Source organism: Gastrolobium bilobum, unplaced genomic scaffold (assembly GCF_033153095.1).
Source record: "Gastrolobium bilobum isolate Gb01-03AN ecotype WA unplaced genomic scaffold, APGP_CSIRO_Gbil_v1 utg2366, whole genome shotgun sequence".
NCBI classification, from domain to species: domain Eukaryota; kingdom Viridiplantae; phylum Streptophyta; class Magnoliopsida; order Fabales; family Fabaceae; genus Gastrolobium; species Gastrolobium bilobum.
The window spans coordinates 196,169-216,994 of record NW_026897169.1 but is presented as its reverse complement, the minus strand read 5'-3'; the positions used below and the strand labels follow the sequence as shown (position 1 = coordinate 216,994).

At 30.1% G+C, this 20,826-nt stretch overlaps 2 protein-coding genes across 2 annotated transcripts; one reads left to right on the top strand and one right to left on the bottom strand.

Annotated features, from left to right (window-relative positions):
- Nucleotides 1-3,471: 3,471 nt before the first annotated feature.
- On the bottom strand, nt 3,472-4,101 carry LOC133304675 (uncharacterized). Its single transcript, XM_061504728.1, has one exon. The coding sequence runs from the start codon at nt 4,011-4,013 to the stop codon at nt 3,588-3,590; it is 426 nt and encodes a 141-aa protein (XP_061360712.1). The 5' UTR covers nt 4,014-4,101; the 3' UTR covers nt 3,472-3,587.
- Nucleotides 4,102-16,438: 12,337 nt separating this feature from the next.
- LOC133304662 (cold and drought-regulated protein CORA-like) lies at nt 16,439-17,266 on the top strand. The gene is made up of 2 exons (XM_061504712.1): nt 16,439-16,620; nt 16,865-17,266. Exons 1-2 carry the CDS (start codon nt 16,509-16,511, stop codon nt 17,155-17,157), a joined length of 405 nt encoding a protein of 134 aa, XP_061360696.1. The 5' UTR covers nt 16,439-16,508; the 3' UTR covers nt 17,158-17,266.
- Nucleotides 17,267-20,826: the final 3,560 nt, after the last annotated feature.

Below are 20,826 nucleotides of genomic sequence, written 5' to 3'. Positions count from 1 at the left end.
CTTCTTTGGTAACAAATCTTCCAGCAATTTTAGAAGAATTTGAAGTCTCTCTCATTCAATTTAATTTCCAGTTCAAGTTCACGTAGCTGTCTCTGATTATGCAAAGTTACTTTCCATTTTCACATGAAAACATAAAAATGACCATGACAGGTATTTATTTTCTACCCTTTTCGTTTGTTTGATAAAGTTTTTTGTGAAAAAAGATTGTAGGAACCCTTTGTGGTCGTCTTTTTCATGTAATTCAGCAAAAAGTTTGAACTTTCCATATGTTTATTATTTTCATTTTTCTTGTCCAATTTACTTTATTTGATAAATAGCCATCTAATATATTTAAAATCAGAAGAAACCAAAAAAGTTTGATTAACCAAAAAACCAAAGGAAAATGTACATTGAAGGGACTTAAATAAGTGAGCCTCGATTCTATGTAAGAAATTAAAAATTTAAGATTAGGAAATCAACAAAACATGACACTGATTTAAAGCATGAGCTTTTTTGTTAAAAAAGTAGTAATGTCGTTATGGGACTGGGTACGTGAAACCTAAATATTTTTCATAAATTTTTATTTTAATACTGTAATTATTACTCTCAGAAAATTCATAAAAAATTGCCACTTATTTTGTTGAGTTTGAAAACAAAAATAGAAAATCTAATAAAAGTCTTAAAACTAGTCTAAAAAAATAATTGTGTTCAAAAGTTAATTGTATTTTCTCTTCAATTTACTTCGGTGGTAACAATTACATCTATTGTATCTACCATAAATTTGAGATAACCTCTAAGGATTATAGAAACTTGAATGGTAGATCTATAAATGGTTGAAATATTTAACTAAAAGCTACTGTGAGTTTGTAATATTTAGGTATTTTTATTTATTTGATATTGAATTAAATTTAAATGATAACTAATGTAATTTTTATAATTTTAAGATGATTTCTTGAAGCATATGATTGATCGTGACAATTCATTGGTGGCTGGGGTAAAGACACCCATTTGCCAATCTAATGATCTGTTATTCTAGCAAGTTGTTGGTGGTATGCACAAGAAAGGTTGAATATATGGTTCCGATGTAAAGGCGATGAATTATAAGTCTGTGCATATTTTTGTCAACTCGTTAGGAGTCTCCATATATGAGTATAATCGTATGATAAGAGACTTGGTCACCAGCTTATCCAACCAGAATGAGCAGTTACAATAGAAATATGAGAACATGTAGCAACAAATTACTGTTACGAAAAAGCAAATAGACCGGCGATTATTGTAGGATTATATTTTCTTCTCTTATTTTAATTTGTGAATATTACTTATTATCTCATACATTTATTATTTTTCATGAATTCGCGTTAAAACTTATTATATTATAGTGATTGGATTTGATTTGGTATCTCATTTTCATTTAGTATTAGCTATTTCATATTCTGTGTTGGTTGAATTTGCTATAGAATTATTGGATGATAAGAAACATTAGGTTTTAATAATAATAAAAAATTTCAATGTAACTTATTTTGAAAAAAATCAAATATTAGGGATGGAAAATAGAGATAGAAATATTCGTCATCAATTGGGATGGAAAACATTCTCACTAATAGAGATAGAAAAAATCCATTACTAATAGAGACAGAAAAAGTTCTATCACTAACAAAGACAAAAGCGATCCATCACTAACAGAGATGAAAATTATCTGTCACTAACAAAGATGAAAAAATATATGTCATTAATAGAGAGGGAAAAAATCTGTCACTACCAGAGACAGACAACTTTCGTCCCTGATAGATACGGATTAGGCATATTTCAAGTGCATAAATTAGTGACGGAATAATATCACAGGGACAGATTTATCCATCACTATCAGGGAGGAAAATATGTTTGTCTCTGATAGTGACAGAATTTGTTCCGTCTCAGATAGAGACCGATTTGTTTCGTCCTAAAATTCGTGTCTATTAGAGACAGATTCATAATTCTGTCTCAACCTGTTAGTGACGAGCCATAATGTAACGGATTTTTGTCCGTCCCTAATTCTGTCACTAGTTTATTTAGTGACAGAAATATTTCACTCAGTGACAGAATTATTCCGTCTCTAATTAATGTTTTTTTAGTAGTGTGGTGTCATAGAGCCTCTTTCAAAGGAGGAGATATTTTATACCCTGCCCTCATTTTATGGGAAGTTTTCTTTATATTATATTATTTTATTTCATATTAAAATCATTATTTAGTTAGTATAAAAATATTTTTAATAATAAATTTATATTATGACTATCTTTACAGCTTTATACGTATCAAATAATAACTTGAGTGTATATAATAAATTGTATATCTAATTAACAACTCGGAGAGATTCTTACGAATTATATTATTCTACTAAAAATGTATGACGTGACATTAAGTAATTATACAAACTTTTAAATCAAAAGTAAAATATTACTAAATTAAAACTCAGTTGGAAGTATTTTAAAATTAATTTCTCGACCGTAATAAATTGCCATCGCCCTTGGTCCTTAATATCTTCGGGCCTGGTTCGGTCCAGAAATCACTTGTTTTCAATCCATCGTGAATATTTTTTTGTAGTTATATCTTTTTTACAAAGTATCAATCGAACCCAAGCATAAACTACCCATATCATCATCAGATGGCCAGTTGTTGAAATAATCGAAACTTGGCAAACCGAACATGTTTGTGCTACGCCACTTTTTATACTATTTTGCCCCTACACAATTAGATTCTTGTGTATGGCCAAGACTAAGTGGATATTTGAATTTTTTAAGTTAAAAATTACTCATAAGTAAAAGTTAAGTTAAACAAATTTTGTGAAAAATTTTTTATAATGAAGAGATTTTTTTTTATAATAAAAAAAAATCAAAAGTCAAAAGCTCATAAGATAAGCTTTTTTTTTAACTCTTATCAACTTTTCTTGAATTGTATGCTTTTATTCAAATGAAGAGCTATAAAGACAAAGAGATGAACTTTTCTTAAAATGTGTGCTTTTTAAGTTAAAAATTTTATGTATAATCACCAAACAGTTTTTAACATTTTTTTGTAAACTCTATTTTTTAAACTTTAATTTAAAAGTAGTTTCTAGCTTAAAAGCTTAAAAAGAGACTGGATTGTTTCTTTTGCTCATGTTCCTAGAGCCTGTAATAGCTGTGCAAACTGGATAGCGAAAGAAGCCATTAATTCAAGCTATGATCTCTCTTTCATTGAATCTCCTCATTATGACTTGAAGCTGGTGATTACGGCTGATTGTTTGGATCTAGGAGATCCTCCTATGGTTCTTCCTCTGAGTTTTTAGTTTATGTTTTTCTCTTTTTTATTGTTGTTCATGTCTTCTTTTCTTTTCTGTTTTGCTTGGGGCTTTGCCCTATTATGTACCAAAAAAGAGAGCTCAAAAAGATAGGATCCAAACAGTTCTAAGTTTGACATAATAACAAAAAGAATTGATAAATTTTCCAGAGGATTTTAATTTCTCATTAAAGAGGAGTAGTTGTTCAATTAACAAGTGCTCAACTGAACAAAAAACGTAAAAGGAATTAAAAAAAAAAAAAACGCACTGATGACAAGACAACACATGAATGAAACATATGAGTAAAGATGATATACTAAGCTCTATAAGCAGCAATTTTAGGATAGTACTCTCGTTGAACAGCCTTCATGAGGAGGCTATCTTCTTCGAGGGCCATCTGAATTGGGATAGAGCCCAATCCATTTGCCATTGCAAGCATCATCTGCTTCGTTTCCTCTTTGAATTCTTGCATATCAACTCTCCCATTCAAATCATGATCGAATTGCACGAACAGAGACTCATAAACACGAGCAAGCTCATCAGGGTCACGCTTCACATCGATGCCAAAATGGGTCTCAAACACCCTCAGGCTTTGCAACTCCTTCAACATCTCACCGTAGGAAAGAAGACCATCCTTGTCCGTGTCAAGTTGAGCAAAAAGGTCATTCACAGACACATTGAAGGCTTCCTCGTCTTCCACGAAACTTATAATGGTGGCACCATCTAGTATTTCTACACTCATGTTTCTCAGTAACTTAAGGGGTCAATCACAAAACTAATACTAATAGAGAGGAAAGAGTAATATTGGAATTTGATGTGTTTGATGATTGATTAATGGTTTGGGATGACTCACAGCCTCACAGGTATAATATATATATAGTGAGAGAGAGGGGGGAATAGTAAGAAGTTGGTTAACACTGAAAGGAAACTGTTGTTATAGCGTTTAACAAACGTTATTCTCGAATTCTTGGCCTTCGTGGCCGTTGTCTGTTTTTCTAGTCGTAGATTTTGAATTCGAAAGTTGACTCAAAATTTTGTCGGTTAGTGGCCTCTACAAAGTTGTCTTTCTTTTGCCACAATCGAATATATATGAAAATGCTTGGGGGCATATAATAAACATTAGCAGGCACATTTGACATTCCCTAATTATGTATATAATATGATGAGTTTATCTACGTAGGATTATTCATTAAATTATTGGATAGATTATTCTAAATGTGCCAATTTACATAATTTGTGTATATATACTAAATCAACTAACAATTGACATACCGTTTATTTAAATATAAAATAATTATGAGACATTAAAATTTTTATTTCACGGGAAAATAATTATTTTTATAAGTATTTAATGTTAATTTACTCATTATGTATAATTCTTCTTTCTGACCGCGGTGTATTTTCATTTCTTTGAACTTTGGTCATTTACGTAAGATCGAGACTCGCTTATTACCACGTTAATTTTTTTTTTTTTTATTCAGTATTTATAGCTCGTGTATGCTTGTGTACACGAAGATTTATGAAATATTGCAATTGCTAGAATATCTCAGCATGGCTTTTTATATTTAAATAAAATACTGCGAAACTATTATTTTCGCTCTTGAAATTACAGAAATTTAAGGGTAGAGAGGGAAGAAGGATGGAAAAAATAATATACAGAATAATATTGTATATATGTTCATGTGATATTATGTTATACAAATAAAAAAAATACCAATACCTATTTATACTTAATCGGACCCTAAAATAAGGAAATAAATAATACATATAGAAAATAGAAAAATTAATACTAAAAGATTATGTAGAATATTCGAAGTTATATTAATAATTTTTTTAACCTAGTTAAATTCCATAATTATAATACCGATAATTCCATCATAATTTACGGTTCAATCTCATGCATATTCCTAATGTCCAACATGATAAGTGAGTTGTAGAAATCTTTTAGGATATTTTGAATTATTTTTATATATAATCTTAATATTATATAGAAAAGAGAAAAATATTTGTCATTTTAAATGATATAAAGTTATGTCATTTTAAGAGAGAGATAGACATAAAATAATATTTTTGTATTTAAAATTTAAATTAAAAAAATCACTCACTTTCCTTCCCATGATTTTCATTTCTTGTTCTATATCTCTCACAAAATGACATAACTTATATCCTTTAAAAGTACAAACATCAAACCCAAAATCCTAATATATATCGCAATTCTATCATATATCGAAAAAAAAAGAAGTTGAGATATCTTGGTCATCATGTTTTTAAACCTTCCAGAACTGACAGACTATACGTTATTTGGTAGGGCGGGGTATAAGATGCTCAAATGATTAAATGGGAGATTCTTCTTCTGGAAGAAATTAAAGTCCTAAACTAAGGTGCATTCCGTATACTCGGAGTCGGTGGGCTTCCTAAAAAACAAGGGCCCATGCATAGTTGAGCTTTCTTGGAAGTTCATCCGAGAAAAGAAAAGCATGGTCAAATTCAATGGGCGAGAGGCCGAAAAATTAGGGAGCTTTCGGTACAATTTCCGGGAAATTGATATTAGGAAACTAATTTAACCATGTTTGATGGAAGGTCTTTGAAATTTTTTGTGGAAATCTTATTTTTTCGAGATTCTAATTTGTGAACAAATTGTATAGCAAAATGATATAAAAAAATATCACGAGGAGAGAGGTATTCTTAAAATTCCGGGTGTTAGAAAAATGTGACATTTTCATATTATTTAACAATCAATCAAATATATAATCAATAAATTTGAGCAAATATTTTCATTAATATTTTTTCCTACCAAATAGCGTTTTGACTTTTGATCACATTCCTCGAAAATTTGCTTTCTCATCATATTTTTGGTAATTATGATTTCAGGGTAAAAAAAAAGTTTTTCTCTATCAAATGTCCCATAAAGGAGTTACGGAGATCAATGATAATAAAGAAAAAAAGAAAAAAATATATTAAAATAGATAATTATAAAATCACAATTAATTTATTTTTATATAATTATAATTTTTCGGATCATATTTTATTCGATACATTTCCAAATTTAATGTGTAGAACCAGGTCCACGGGCTCAAAAGCCATAGCAATCGAAAACCGTGAGACCCACGAATGATTTTATTATACTCTTTTTAAGATTAAGATAAGGATATGCTTCGTTGATTCCTTCTTTTTTTTTTTTTTAGGTTACTTAGAGAGAAAAATTAAGGTTTCAAATGCGGCACGCCCATGATATATTTTACAGTACCATATTATTATATACCGAAGTGGGTGGTTAAAATCTATTGAAAGATATTGAGCATAACGGTTTGCCTACATTCTTCTTGGTTTTTTTGTTCATAAAGCTAATTAATGCTGTCAAAGATTTTTTTTTCATAAACTTTTATGTTTGTTTTAATTTCCTTTTTATTTTTATTGTTTAGTAAATAATTTTATTTTTATTTTCATGCCCTTGGTCTCTACCGGTGGGAAAACACGGGGTTAATTTAAACCACAATTATTTAGGGGATAGGATTACCTTTTTTTTAATGGGATTAACTTGTACTAATGTAAAAATAATGAATTTTACATTCAATCTCAGTTGTTTATTTTCGTACATCAAATTATTATAATTTATTAAAAATTAATAATTAATTTATGATTACAACCAAATAAATTATAATCATTTGGTATATAAAATCAGCGATTATATTTCCAAAAAAAAAAAAAATCAGCGATTAAAATCAAATATAAAATTTATTCAGAAGATAGTAGAAAATTTTGTAAGATATTTTTACTCTGTTCGCAAGATTGATTTTCTGTTCCGGGATGGACAACTAACTTGCATTCTGCTAGAGCCATTAGATTTTGACAAAAAGAACCACATATGAACTTTGACAGCGAAAGTGTCAATAACTAACTCTTTTAAAAACTAAAGATGTTAGGTAAGGTCATGAATCATTTTATATCTAACAATACTATGTTTAAAATTGAGTCAATTCAATCTAACAAGAAAAATCACGTAAAAACTAATAGAAAATAAAAAATAATTAGAGATCGGTTTTCGGATCTAACTTTAAAAATTAATATATATATATATATATATATATATATATATATATATATATATATATATCTTTTAAAAAAAATATCTCACTTAAAAAATTCTCATAATACTCATACTTATTAAAGAATTTTTTATTATATCTTAAATCAAATTTAATTTTTTTCTTTTGAATTTGAACATATATATTGTAAGATTTTGAAAATAATTTTATACTTAAATTTAATATTGTAAGATTGAACATATATATATTTTGTTGAATTTGTTTGAACTTGTAGGAAATCTTAGATTTATGCGGAAGCGGTTTAGGACTTAGTACATTGGTATGCTTACCGAATCATCCTTGTTTCACAATTACCTCTCGATGCGCAGGTCTCGTGTAGAATCTTCACTTGCAGGATTCCTCTCCACGAACAGCTCACCTCAGCGCCGCAGCACGAACAACCTCCTTGAAGTTGGACTGTGGCAGATCTTCCAGACTATCTCTCGAGGAGGATGAGATGGTTGTGTGGGCAACCGTTCAGATGATGAACGTCTGCCTCTTGGGGTTTGTTTCTGATGATCTGTTCACCTTAGAGGCACAAGAGAAGAAAACTATGAATATATACGCTTAGGTCTTAGACATAACTCAACCCTAAGCCTCATGGGCTCAAGTTTCACTGAAGCCCAATAGGACTTTAGTGACCAAAAGAGCATATATCCAACAATCTCTCACTTGCTCTTTAAGATACAAACTTGAGTTCGTAAACCTAAGACCATGTAGCCCATAAGCTATCATCATCTGATAATATACCCCATCCCTTGTCTCGAGCTAGCCTAGGGACCTACCATTTGTCATTGATCAAGGCTCCTGATAATCTTTACAAGATTATCTAATTCGGCGCTACTCCACTAAAAGCCCGAACGTGAACTCCAAGATTAATGACCTTTATAACATTAATATGCATTGCTCCTTTATAGAATGTCTATAATTCATTGATTAGTTTTCTGTAACCCAATCAATTATTTATTCCCTTGACTTTGATAATTTCTCTAATGGATTACATGCACTGGCCAGTGTCTTTAATATCCAAGTACCGAAATATATCAAGGGGACATTTCCTACAAATTCCTTGTTGTTTATCTCATAAATACCGATAATCAAATAATCTCATTCCCAAAATACCGAGTTATTGGCCGTTAATAGATCGAACCTCACCCGTTGGTAAATCAAAGAATGAAAACTATTTGATTACCTATTTATAATAAACTCAGGATTAAGAGCAATCACATAACTATAGTTAACTGGAGATTTGATACCTTATGACAGAAAAGCAACCTTAATCAAATCTCTCCTTGATCCTTTCAATGTGAATGTTAATTCACACCAATATTTTACAATGATTCGGACAAAATCATTTCATAAAATATTGCAGCCTGAATAAAGTGCCCAACTTTATTTAACAGCTGTGCATCTTCCTCGCGATTTCTCGATCTTGAACTTTTACAAAATATTGAAAAAATACACAGAAATTCCAAAAATAAACAAAAACAGCAAGGAGGAAACCTAATCATATGGGATTAGCCTCCTTGTTACAAATCGAGAAATAAACGAGAGACCCTAACCATGGATTAAAGCATTTTTACCGATTAAAATTTAAACTTTTATGAAAATGAATTATAAAATACACATGCTAGATTCATACCATAATCCTAGAACCCTAGGTGCCACATTTCAAGAAGCAAAACTAATTACATGAATAGTGAAACTAGATTCACATACCAATGTACAGCCAAGGCTCTGATACCAATTGTAGGAAATCTTAGATTTATGCGGAAGCGGTTTAGGACCTAGTACATTGGTATGCTTACCGAATCATCCTTGTTTCACAATTACCTCTCGATGCGCAGGTCTCGTGTAGAATCTTCTCTTGTAGGATTCCTCTTCACGAACAGCTCACCTCAGCGCCGCAGCACGAACAACCTCCTTTAAGCTGGACTGTGGCAGATCTTCCAGACTATCTCTCGAGGAGGATGAGATGGTTGTGTGGGCAACCGTTCAGATGATGAACGTCTGCTTCTTGGGGTTTGTTTCTGATGATCTGTTCACCTTAGAGGCACAAGAGGAGAAAACTATGAATATATACGCTTAGGTCTTAGACATAACTCAACCCTAAGCCTCATGGGCTCAAGTTTCACTGAAGCCCAATAGGACTTTAGTGACCAAAAGAGCATATATCCAACAGAACTTATATATATTATACGTGGGGTGACTTTCTTAGAGGGTAAAAGAGACTTTCTTAGAGGGTAAAAGAGATGAGAGAATAGAAAGAAGGAGGAGAGGTAGAGAAGAGATTATTAGGATTTTCCACCTGCTTTTCTCATTCATTTCCGGCACTGTAGAACAAAACTTCAGTGTAAAACAATCCGTAGTTTTCCAAGTTTTATGATAAGAGAAAAAATTTTATACACTATTTAATTTTCGTGCTAACAAGAATTTTACATATAACTGTTTATAATATATGAATTTCACATAATTTTTGTCTCTATGGTATAAGAAGATTCATTTCATGTAATATAAGAAATATAAAATCTTTTTGTGATAACAACAAAAAATTTAAGTGAAATGTAAGTCTTATGTAACACGAGAGAAAAATAATCTCCAGCACATTTTGAGCTGTCTTTTTCTTTTTTTAGGAATAATATGCTCCACAAAAATATGTGTCTGCAACTAGCAAAATTTTTCTTTTACAACAGAAGAAAAGTAAGTCATAAAATTTAATATTACAAAATGCTTATTATAATAGCCTAGAAGATATTGGGCTTCATTGCTTATGTTAAGCCCAGCCGGTAATCTCGCAGGTCCGTTGGCCGCTTGCTGATGCGATTGGGTCTGTGATATTGGGCTGATGCCCTAAGATGTGAACTTTAAAATAAAATGTGAATCCAGTCGAAAAACGACTTCAGAGTCGGTTCAAAATTTTAAAATGGTTCCGAAAAAAACCAAATTAAAACGGCACGGTTTGCCGAACCAAACCAATTAAACATGTTTAATTTGATTCGGCCTTAAAAACTGAACGAAACTGAGCCATATCCCAATAAGGCAATAATACCCCCTTCTGATAGTGTTTGATGGGATGTACGGTGGCTAGGGTTTAGAGTTTTTTTTTTTTTTTTTTTATATATATACGAAATTTTTTTTTTTAGTTATTTGAAATAAGTTTATCTCAAGTTATCCCTTTTAATTATGTACTACGGATAATACATAGTTATAATGTTAAAGTTATTTTTTTTCTCTATCTTCGTCAACAGACAAATTCTAAAAAGTGACTGAGGAGAGGAAAAAAAGTAACTTTAACATTATAACTATGTACTAATCATAATACATAATTAAAAAAATAGCTTGAGATAAGCTTATCTCAAGTGATTGTAAAAATATTTTTTCATATATATATATATATATATATATATATATATATATATTTAATAAAGCAGTAAAGGCTAACATTATTTTTATTAAAAGAATGCAACCACATTCAGACACCCGCACTTAATTGCACTGTGCTGCTGGGAGAACTAACGGTAGTTAAAGAATTCCACATTAAAGAGTTAAAAAAACCTATACGCTTGCAAGAATTATACAAATAAAAAAGGAAAATATTATTCTCCTTTTATATGAGGTAGCTTATCTCATTTTCTCTCACTTCGATTTTCGCACCTCACTTTTTTTTCTTTCTTTTTTTCTTGTAATGGTAGGACCCACCTAGTTTCTCTCTACAACATAAGATACCTATCTTATGTAAAAGGAGATTAATAAAACCCAATAAAAATGGAACCTATTTCAAAGCCAAGCTTTTGGCGTATTGAATTAAAAACTTAAATATTTATTAAAGAAGGTTATACTTACAATTTTTTTTATAATCTCTTGCAATCATATTTTAACACTGTTGATTTCCGTCAATCAACGGTTATCATTTATTGTGACTTAATAATTAATTAATGAGTTTAATTTTCGAAAATAATAGCTGTTGATTGACGAAAATCAACGGTATTAAGATATGATTATAAGAAGTTGTAAAAAAAAGTTACAACTGTAAGTATAACTTTTCTCATATTTATTTATACATGTTATTAAATTAGAAATAAAATATTAATAAATTAAATTTAAACAGTTACAAAAATTGCCTATATTATTATTATGAGAATGGAAAAAATATTTATCATTTTAAATGATATAACCTTATATCATTTTAGATCCTAACCGTTGATTTTCGTTCATCAACGATTATAATTTATTGGATCAAATTTTTTAATTAATTAATAATAATTTTAGTCCATTATAAGTTTGACCCAATACAACCAATTGAATCATTAGGCAATTATTAAAGGGTTATGATGGTCACATCATTTACGCCTCTTCCCACTTGTATTCTAAAAATAGGTCCAGCCAGTATCCCCCACCCGTGGGTTCTATTTCTATTATTGAATTTGCGATTTCGGCCAGAATTGTTTAGACGTCTACCAAAACATATATTGATTCTAAATTCATTTTTTTATTAAAAAAACACCAATTTTTGCATATTATTTAAGTGATTACATATAAAAGTATCTTGGGTTCATATTTTTTTTTATCTCTTTTCTTTTACTTTTATGCATGCATAGAAGATAAAATTATTGTTTACAACATGAGAAACAGTAATCTCATTATTCAAATAATGAGGAAGGTTATACTTATAACCTATTTTCGTTTATAACTTCTTACAATCATATCTTAACCATTGATTTTCATCAATCAATGATTATTATTTATTACGAATTAATAATTAATTAATAAATTTAATTTATAAAAATAATAACTGTTGATTCACAAAAATCAATAATTAAAATATAATTATAAGATATTATAAATAAAAAATATGTTGTAACTTGTCACTATCACCTTCCTCTTAAATCATATATATTTTTGTTGTTGTGTGAATTAAATGAGATCACACACTCAGCCCATCAACACTTTAAGATCGAGTTAATGTCCTTAATATTATGGCTGAAAAAATTGGCCAACTTGATCCACCTGGCCCATTCTTTGTTTGACCTTGTGTGCTATCCGATTTGACAGTACAGTTCATCTATCCACAAGCAAGGGATAAGGGGATGCTACGTTTCCACCATTCGCACTTGTCATTTCAACTGGATTTCACGATTTTTTTTTTGGAACATATCTTTCAAGAAGTTTTTTTAACCTATCTTTCAGGTAGATCATATTTTGAATTTCCCATTGGACAGCTAATTATATATGAAGTTCATTTGTTTATGCTATTTTTAATAAAAAAATTATTTTAAATTAAAAATGTTTCATTTTTTGTTATAAAAATAGATGATTTTATTTTAAAAGATAAAACCTAAAAAATAATATTTTTTTAAAAAGTTAAAGTATATACTTCCTAAAAAAAACCTAGAATAAATTTCATAAAATAACTTTAAGAAAAAATCGAAACAAACGCACAAATGCATCTTATGTGTATTGCTATTTAGTATGAAGAGCATCTCAAGCATTTCACTTAAAAGCACAATGCATTAGATATTGGTTAAAACAATTCATTTAAAAATAATTGCCTATACTCATTATTCATTACCAGCTTGCTACTTAATATTCATGAAACGTCTATGAAAATCCTTTCTAACAAAATAGTATTTTCCATATTTGATAGGATGCCCATAGGTTTTACATACTCATACTGGCATGCTCGTTGTTTTTTATTAATGCGATCCAATCTAAAGATTGACCTTTTGTTCGTCAAGTGACCAATCTTGTCATATGCATTCAGAACGTGCACGGTTCTACATATGAGAGAATTTATTGTGATCTAGGATCACATTTTTTAGGTGGTTCTTTAGTGTAAATAGAAAGGTAAAATTGAAAAAAAAATAAAAAATAATAGGGATAAAAAAAATTAATATTATGAAAGAAATCACCAAATTATTGGATTGGATGATCCTGAAGCATATTAGATATTTCCTGCACAGAGTACCAAATCTAGCGGATCTGACCAGAAAAAAGATAAGCATATTGGTTTCGTATGACATCTCCATGTCCTTGCTTTGACTCTCTAAGCTATGACCATTTATTAGGTCGGTGAGAAGAGAATAACACTTTTTGCATATAATTGTTAAAAAAAATCTTTGATGAAGTGGAGCATTTCGATACTATCACAGTAGGTACTTATCTGGTAAGAGAAGTAGAATACTTGGGATGCTGTATGAACCGATACTTCAAAAATTCGTATAGGTTATGTTAGATATTATTCGATATTTTTTAACATTTCAAAGATTATGTGCATTATATTTTTTTTTCAATTATTAGATTCGTTAGTTTGTGATGATTATTATTGAGTTTAATATAAAATTGATGTGTATTATAAGTTTAGTTTGTTTTTTTATTAAATTATTGAATATTAAATATAATATACACTATATAAATTAAAAAAATTATTTAATATTAAAATATATCCTAATGTGTTAAAATTTAACATTTTTTAGAATTAATGTATCGAAGTATCATGTCATATCATATCCCGTGTTGGTGTAACATAAGTTTGATGTTTTCCAAATCCATGAATTATATCAAGGGAAAACAATTTATTATATTATTGGAGAAAATATTCCCTCTCCTACACAAATAAAAAGATGGGTTTTTGTTTACCAAAAAAAAAAAGCAAAAAAGATGGGTTTCTTTAGTTTTTTTAAAAAAAAATAGTGAAACCACATGTTTTATTTCTATGACACAAGATAAATTATCTCATTTAATATGAGATTAATAAGCCCATTTATCAATGTGTTGATAACTTATAGAAGCAATAGTATGGATAAGGTTTTGGAAAGTTTCGGTGTTATCTCACGGAAACTAAATTTTTCTAAATTTTAAATTTACGGATATTATCATAAACTAAAAATCATATTTTTGAAAATTGAGATTTCCGGCTAAAAAATTTTTCTCCTGTACCAAACGCCCCCTAAGGACAAGGGGAGATAAAAAGAGCGTGGTAATTACTTGTGAGGTCATAATTCATTAGAGGTTCTGCAAGTAAAGTAATGGAGAAGAAGATGCCTCGTCTGGAGAAAAATTATCTCGTATTCAATGGCGAAGCCAGGACTTTTTTTCCGGGGGTGAAAAATCAAATGTATAAACCAAAGTAAATTGGGTTAAGATTTTATTATATAATTAAATTTGATAATCCTGTCATTAGGTCAGTGTACATAAGAAGATATGTCAAAGTAAATATACAAAAGATATGCCTAAGTAAATCAGGGTACTTTAGGAGCCTCTAATGCATATCATTGGATGCCCACCAATAAAAAAAAATTCTTCAAAATTTATTCTTATGGAATTTTTATTTATTTTTCACATCTTGCGGGCAGGTCATAGTTTGGGAAAAAAATTTAGTGCTCTGGGCCTATGTGCTCCTTTTATTAAGGGACTAACACTTGATAAAAAAAATAATTTTACTCTCTCCTCTCTCCCGATTTTGATTGGTTTGAACCACTGAATTAAAGATGGTCCTGGAGCATCAAAATTCTTCTCCACGGTTTGATGCCGCGACACACAAGAGAAATGCATCACATATGTGTGGCTGGACAAAAATTATCGTAAACATCTAAACACAATAATAATTAAGAACACACAATTGAGAGATTAGAGTGCTCGATATCATAGGCAATGTAATTCTGCATAATAACACTTTCACTGAAGTCCATCATCTACACACTAAAAAGTTCTCCCATAGTAACCTCTGCAACGAGGGGTATTTAATGGTGTGTGTACCTTCGTTTTTAGAGATCTGATGAAGCTTTGAAAAGAGATGTTTTTTGACAACTATTAGCCGCGCCCTTGTTTGATTTTTTTTTTCCCTTGTTCTTGTTCTTTAGTGGGTGGAGGACCACTCACCCTAATAAATTTTTTCTCTCTAGAAATTTAAGGAAGGCCGCGGCCGCCCACCCTAGTACCCCACCCTCCCCTTCCCTCCGCCTGTGCTCGTATTTATAGAGTGAATAAGATTTTTCCAAGCGAGAGCAAACTTATGCCATAATCGTTTTTAGTTCAATGGGTCCGACGATGATGCGAGACTGTGTAACTCCTTATGCAGAAGGGTCACGTGCGTCAAATACATGACATATGTAATGCATGAGGGGCTAAGTATCTTTTGGTGCTAAGTGGTTTTTTGCCTTATCGATCAGTTGAGATGGCCAATTGAGGTAATCAATTGGTTCAAAACAATAATTATTTATAAAAACAAAATTTTAAAATTCGAATCACGAGATAGTTTCTAACAAAATAAAATTATTTTTTTCTAACTTTAATAATTAATGTACCGAAAAATTAACTTTTAAATGAAATGATGTGTAAAGAACCTTGGGATCCATTCCAAAAGCTAGCTCAGAGGGTGAGAGTGCCCAAGACCTTATAAACTCCACATTAGTTGCACATACAACCAATGTGGCGGGACTATATATCTCAACATGATGCATGGAATTGCTCCATCTATTTGGTTTTGGTTTTCGTTAAAAGGATAGTTTCTTCGTCTACCATTCATGAAAGCATATAATAACTTGTACAAAGTTACCTGGTAGCTCAGATAGTGTATATGAAAGCTGAGTAGATGAGGATGAAAATATGTGTTCGATCTGTATCATCTATGGGAGAGATTTAAAACTTTAACTCTGAAATTGCCAGAATTCCTAATTAGTCCATAAAAAACTTATCAAGGGGAGACTCTAAGAAATAAAAAAAAACTTGTCCAAGTTGACTTAGTGTTATATATACAATTTATATTAATTTTATACTTTGTGCTAAATAAGAGTATATTGTGACAGCCGACAAGCAGACGGTGGTTTTTTATTTTTGATGGTGAACGAAGGTAATTTTACTCTGCCACTATCAATCAGCACAGAGCAAGTTGATATAAGACAATAAATGCTGCTTCAGTTACGTAGCCTACAATTCTTTACCGGTCAAGATGGATGAGAAAATTGGGCTAGAGAACAAGAACAAGCATTCAGTTTATATTTCTTAGAGATAAGAGTGAATTAATAGAGGCTACTGTCCCAACCACCAAGTTGAGGTCTCCTTCCCCTCCTATATATAGAGTATGCATTCCCTCTATTTTTCTCATCCTTCATTACCAAACATCCCCAAATTCTAAATTGTTTACAACTGAAAAAATGAGTTCGAAGGTAACAGTGCTCATCCTAGGCCTCTTGGCCATGGTTCTTCTGATCTCCTCAGAGGTGGCAGCTAGGGACTTAGCTGAGGCTTCCTCTAATTCAGAAAAGGGTGAGCTTGCATTTATTTAATTTGCTTTATATATGTTCTCATGAGCATTTTAAATCAAAAGTGGTTACAATATTACAAGGGGATTCCTATTCATTGGATGATTATATATGTTAATTGACACTCATCACCACCAAACTGATAAAACTTGTGTAGAGTAATCATATATTAATGTTAATTTTCTCGGCATGCAAATGTGATGAAACGCATCATTTGATTTATTAATGGTTCATGCATGTGTTTGCAGCTGAGGTTGTTAAAGAGACAAATGAAGTGGGTGATGCCAAATATGGTGGATATCCTGGTGGGGGCAACCCTGGTTACGGTGGTGGGGGCAACCCTGGTTACGGTGGGGGTTACCCTGGCCGTGGTGGGGGCAACCCTGGTTATGGTGGTGGCTACCCAGGTCGAGGAGGACATGGAGGAGGGTATTGCAGGCATGGTTGTTGCGGAGGACAATATGGGGGAGGTTGCAGAAGGTGCTGCACTTATGCTGGTGAAGCTGTTGCTGCACAAACTGAGGACAAAACTCACAACTGATACGTACAGTGCATGTTGAGTTGATATATATATATATTTCATGAATAAAATCTCGTGTCGTGAGAGGCATAGATAGACAGCTAGCGAGGAGGCCTATGTGTCTCTACTGTTTCTGATCTTTCTTACTACTAGAGATGTTTCACAAGTGGAAATAATATTGTGTCTGTCTTATGTTTCAGAACAAAAGTATGGTGGATATCTATTATATAAGTTTCTGGTTTGTTCTAAATCGTGATTTTTACTTCTGCTTTTATTTTATTACTGTTAGTATTATACCCTATTTTGAGTTTATCCTTTTATATCATTATGGATGATGACCTTTATTGCCACACCTAATTATTCAGAAAGCTCAGAACTCAAAAAATAGAAGCTTAATTGAACAAGTTACAATGCCATTTCCCCTTCAACATGTGGCTGATCAACTTAAACAATATAGTTTTCTTTAAGCCGGTAATTACCCTCGTGAGACATTAAACCCTAACCTCCCCCCCCCTTAAACTAACCCCCTAACAAGAGTGAATGCAAAATCTAATAGATATAATTACCTAATGCCGAAATATATAAAATTTTTGGTTAAACAAACGAATTGGAATGGATAAAAAAAATCTTATTTGATATTCAAAATTCAACAATCTAAATATAAGAATTTTATACATTTATTATAGACTAATTACAAAAAAAATAAAATTAAATACGTTTAAAAACTAATAAGAATTTAAAATTATCTGATTTTAATCTAATAAACATTAAACACTAGTACTACAAAAAATTGCTATTAATTTAATAGGAAAAAATAAAGAAATATGTTTTATTTGAAAATTGTCACAAAATAAAATTTGGAGTAGAACAGTAGAGATTTGATTTTATTGTACGGATGCGTCGATTTAGAATGATTATATTAAAATTAATTATGTAAGTTATTGATCAGTAATCACTAAAATTAATTAATTGACTACCTAATAAGTTTTAAATATTTCTAAAGAAAGCTCTCATAAAATAAATATAATTGATTACAAATAAATCAACATTAAATACACTTAAAATAAGAAAAAAATAAAATTTAAAACTATAATATTTCCACTAAAAAAATTAAGCTTAAAAACCACATATGCACGTAATTATGTATAATTCTAAATAAAATTTAGGTGGCATTATAATCAACAGGCCAAACAAAATAAGATTATAACACTACAAAAACAAAATTGCGACCTTTAACCACACTCAAATCGCCACATTCTTTAAAGCAATGTAAAAAAAAAAAAAAAAACCAAGTTACTACATTATTTAGACATTGGATTAGGATTTAAAAAAAAAAATCTGACATAAAAAATCTTATAGATTTTAAAAGAATATTTAGAATTTGAGAGACTTTAAAGACTTTCTTTTTTTTGTAAATTTAAAGACTTTCTTTACAATGAAGATTTCATAAGATTAAATTTTAAAGAATTTTAATAGAATTTATAAGATTCGAGACAATATGGATTCATAAGATTTTAAAAATCATATGAATTTTTAATAAACATTTAAAATTATAAGAGTCAATAAAAAAAGTAACAAAGAAATGTAACGATATTAATAAGAAAAAGTAAAAACTAAGGGAAAAAAGTATCTAATGTTACTTTAGATAACTTTATCTAATGTTCATCGAAACGACGTCGTTTTAGGATTGAAAAATTAAAAAATTAGAATGATAAAGACTATTATAACCCTGAAATAAATTAAAATTACAAAAATACCATGATTTTCGCCCCAAAACAACGTCGTTTCGATGAACATTAGATAAAGTTATCTAAAGTAACTTTAGAAAAAATAAACCCAAAAACTAATATAATTTTTTCAATTAATAAAATTCATGATAAAATTTCATTTGAAATTTTTTGCTATTGATTTTGTAAATCTTGGGATTTTTGTTCTATGTGATGAAAGTTTTCTAATCATATTTATATGCATGTTTTCATTTATTATTACAAGAAAATTTCAAATCTAAATTTCTGGATTTTATTACATGAAAGTTTAAAAAATTTCTCAAATTATTTTCAATCAGTACATTAAAACCGTTTATGAAAAAAAAGTTTGTAGTGATATATTGATACAAAAATTGTTTAAAATTATTTCCTAAATTTCGTTTATGAATGTATTGTTATAAAACATAGGATTCATATTATGAAAGTTTAAATCTTTCTTTTGTTTTACTAATGTAAAACGAAAATTGGTTTGGGAGGTTCTTATTCCCCTATTATTTTTCACTGTTTTATGTTATTTTTAATACAAAAATTACATAATTTTGTGCCAAGAAAATCACGATCAATACCTTAAAAAATTATTTTTTAAACTTTCAAAAGCTCTAAAAAATTGTTTAAAAATCTGCTATTTTTGAATTTTGACGAAGCTCCCATGACGAAATTCGATTTCAAGAAAATTCTAACAGTTAAAATAAAATTCTAAGAAAAACGTCATATTTATATTTTTCATTAAAAAGTCTTCCGAACGAATTTTTGAATACCACACGATTTTTAATAGACGTCCTATCTATTTTAGGACGTTCCCCTTCATACAACAATTAAATCACAAGAACTAAGTTCATACCTAGGGAACAATAAAATACAACTAACATCAGCATCAGCCTTTTTCAGTCCCAAATATTTCGCAGTAAACTATTCAAACTTAGCAGCGTGCTTTAGTGCAAGGAGCTGTTTGGTGTACTTTTATTTAATATACTACTGATTACTCATTTATTCACTTTTCCCCCAAAGCATGTTGTTATAATACCTACAAAATATTAGAGGAAGACAGTGATGCATAATAAATTAAGATAATTGAGTTCCCTTATTTTAGGAACCTTGTCTTAATCTTAAGAGATTTTATCTTACCTTTAGTAAGTTATTTCTTTCCTCATTTAATTAGAATCAAAAGCCTAGTATTAGTATTTACAAAAAAAAAGAAAAAAAAAAGAGCATACAAGAGCATATTATTCTGAATCTTTTTCTCTCTCTTTCCATCCTTCTTTACCAAGACCCTATAACTTCAACACATATTAATGATTAAAATTACTATTAAATTTCCATGGATACAAAGGAAATGAAAGAAATAAGAAGCAAGTTTAAAAGGACTAAAGTAATATGAGCAAGTATTAAACCAAGAAGGTGCTTTACATAAGGGAGATACAAGTATTAAACCAACAACACGCTCCCTATATTTCATCTGTCAGAACATACCAAGGAAGAAAAAATTAATAAAAAATTGACTTCATATTAAAACTACAAAGCATTAACTAAATAGCACAATTTAATCTTTCTTTCTTTTTCCTTCAAAGTTAATAGGGTACATACTGCAAAAAGAGTAAGGATATAAGCACCGGTCGTTACTCCCATACACATCACTGCACCAAGCCTGAACAAGGAAATAGTTTATGCCATTAGCCAATATAGCAAAAACATTGGACTTTCCCTCAAAACAATGTCATTGTCCTAATCCCAATTCCCGAATTTTGGGTCATTGATAAGAGAAGCAAAGCAAGAAATATGGGCTGTGTTCAAATAAATAAGAGTTATAAACAATGAAAGCTAACTATCCCCCAGAAAAACCAACACTATAATTATCTAGTAATTACCCAATGGCCTTCCTCTCATTCCATTTTAACCAACATGAATACTTTCCTACAGCCTCCAA

Excerpts from the sequence above, each read along its gene's own strand:
- LOC133304675 (XM_061504728.1), bottom strand. The coding sequence starts at position 4,013 with ATGAGTGTAGAAATACTAGATGGTGCCACCATTATAAGTTTCGTGGAA.
- LOC133304662 (XM_061504712.1), top strand. The coding sequence starts at position 16,509 with ATGAGTTCGAAGGTAACAGTGCTCATCCTAGGCCTCTTGGCCATGGTT. Across the intron at positions 16,621-16,864 it reads TTCCTCTAATTCAGAAAAGG|CTGAGGTTGTTAAAGAGACA; the intron begins GTGAGCTTGCAT and ends ATGTGTTTGCAG.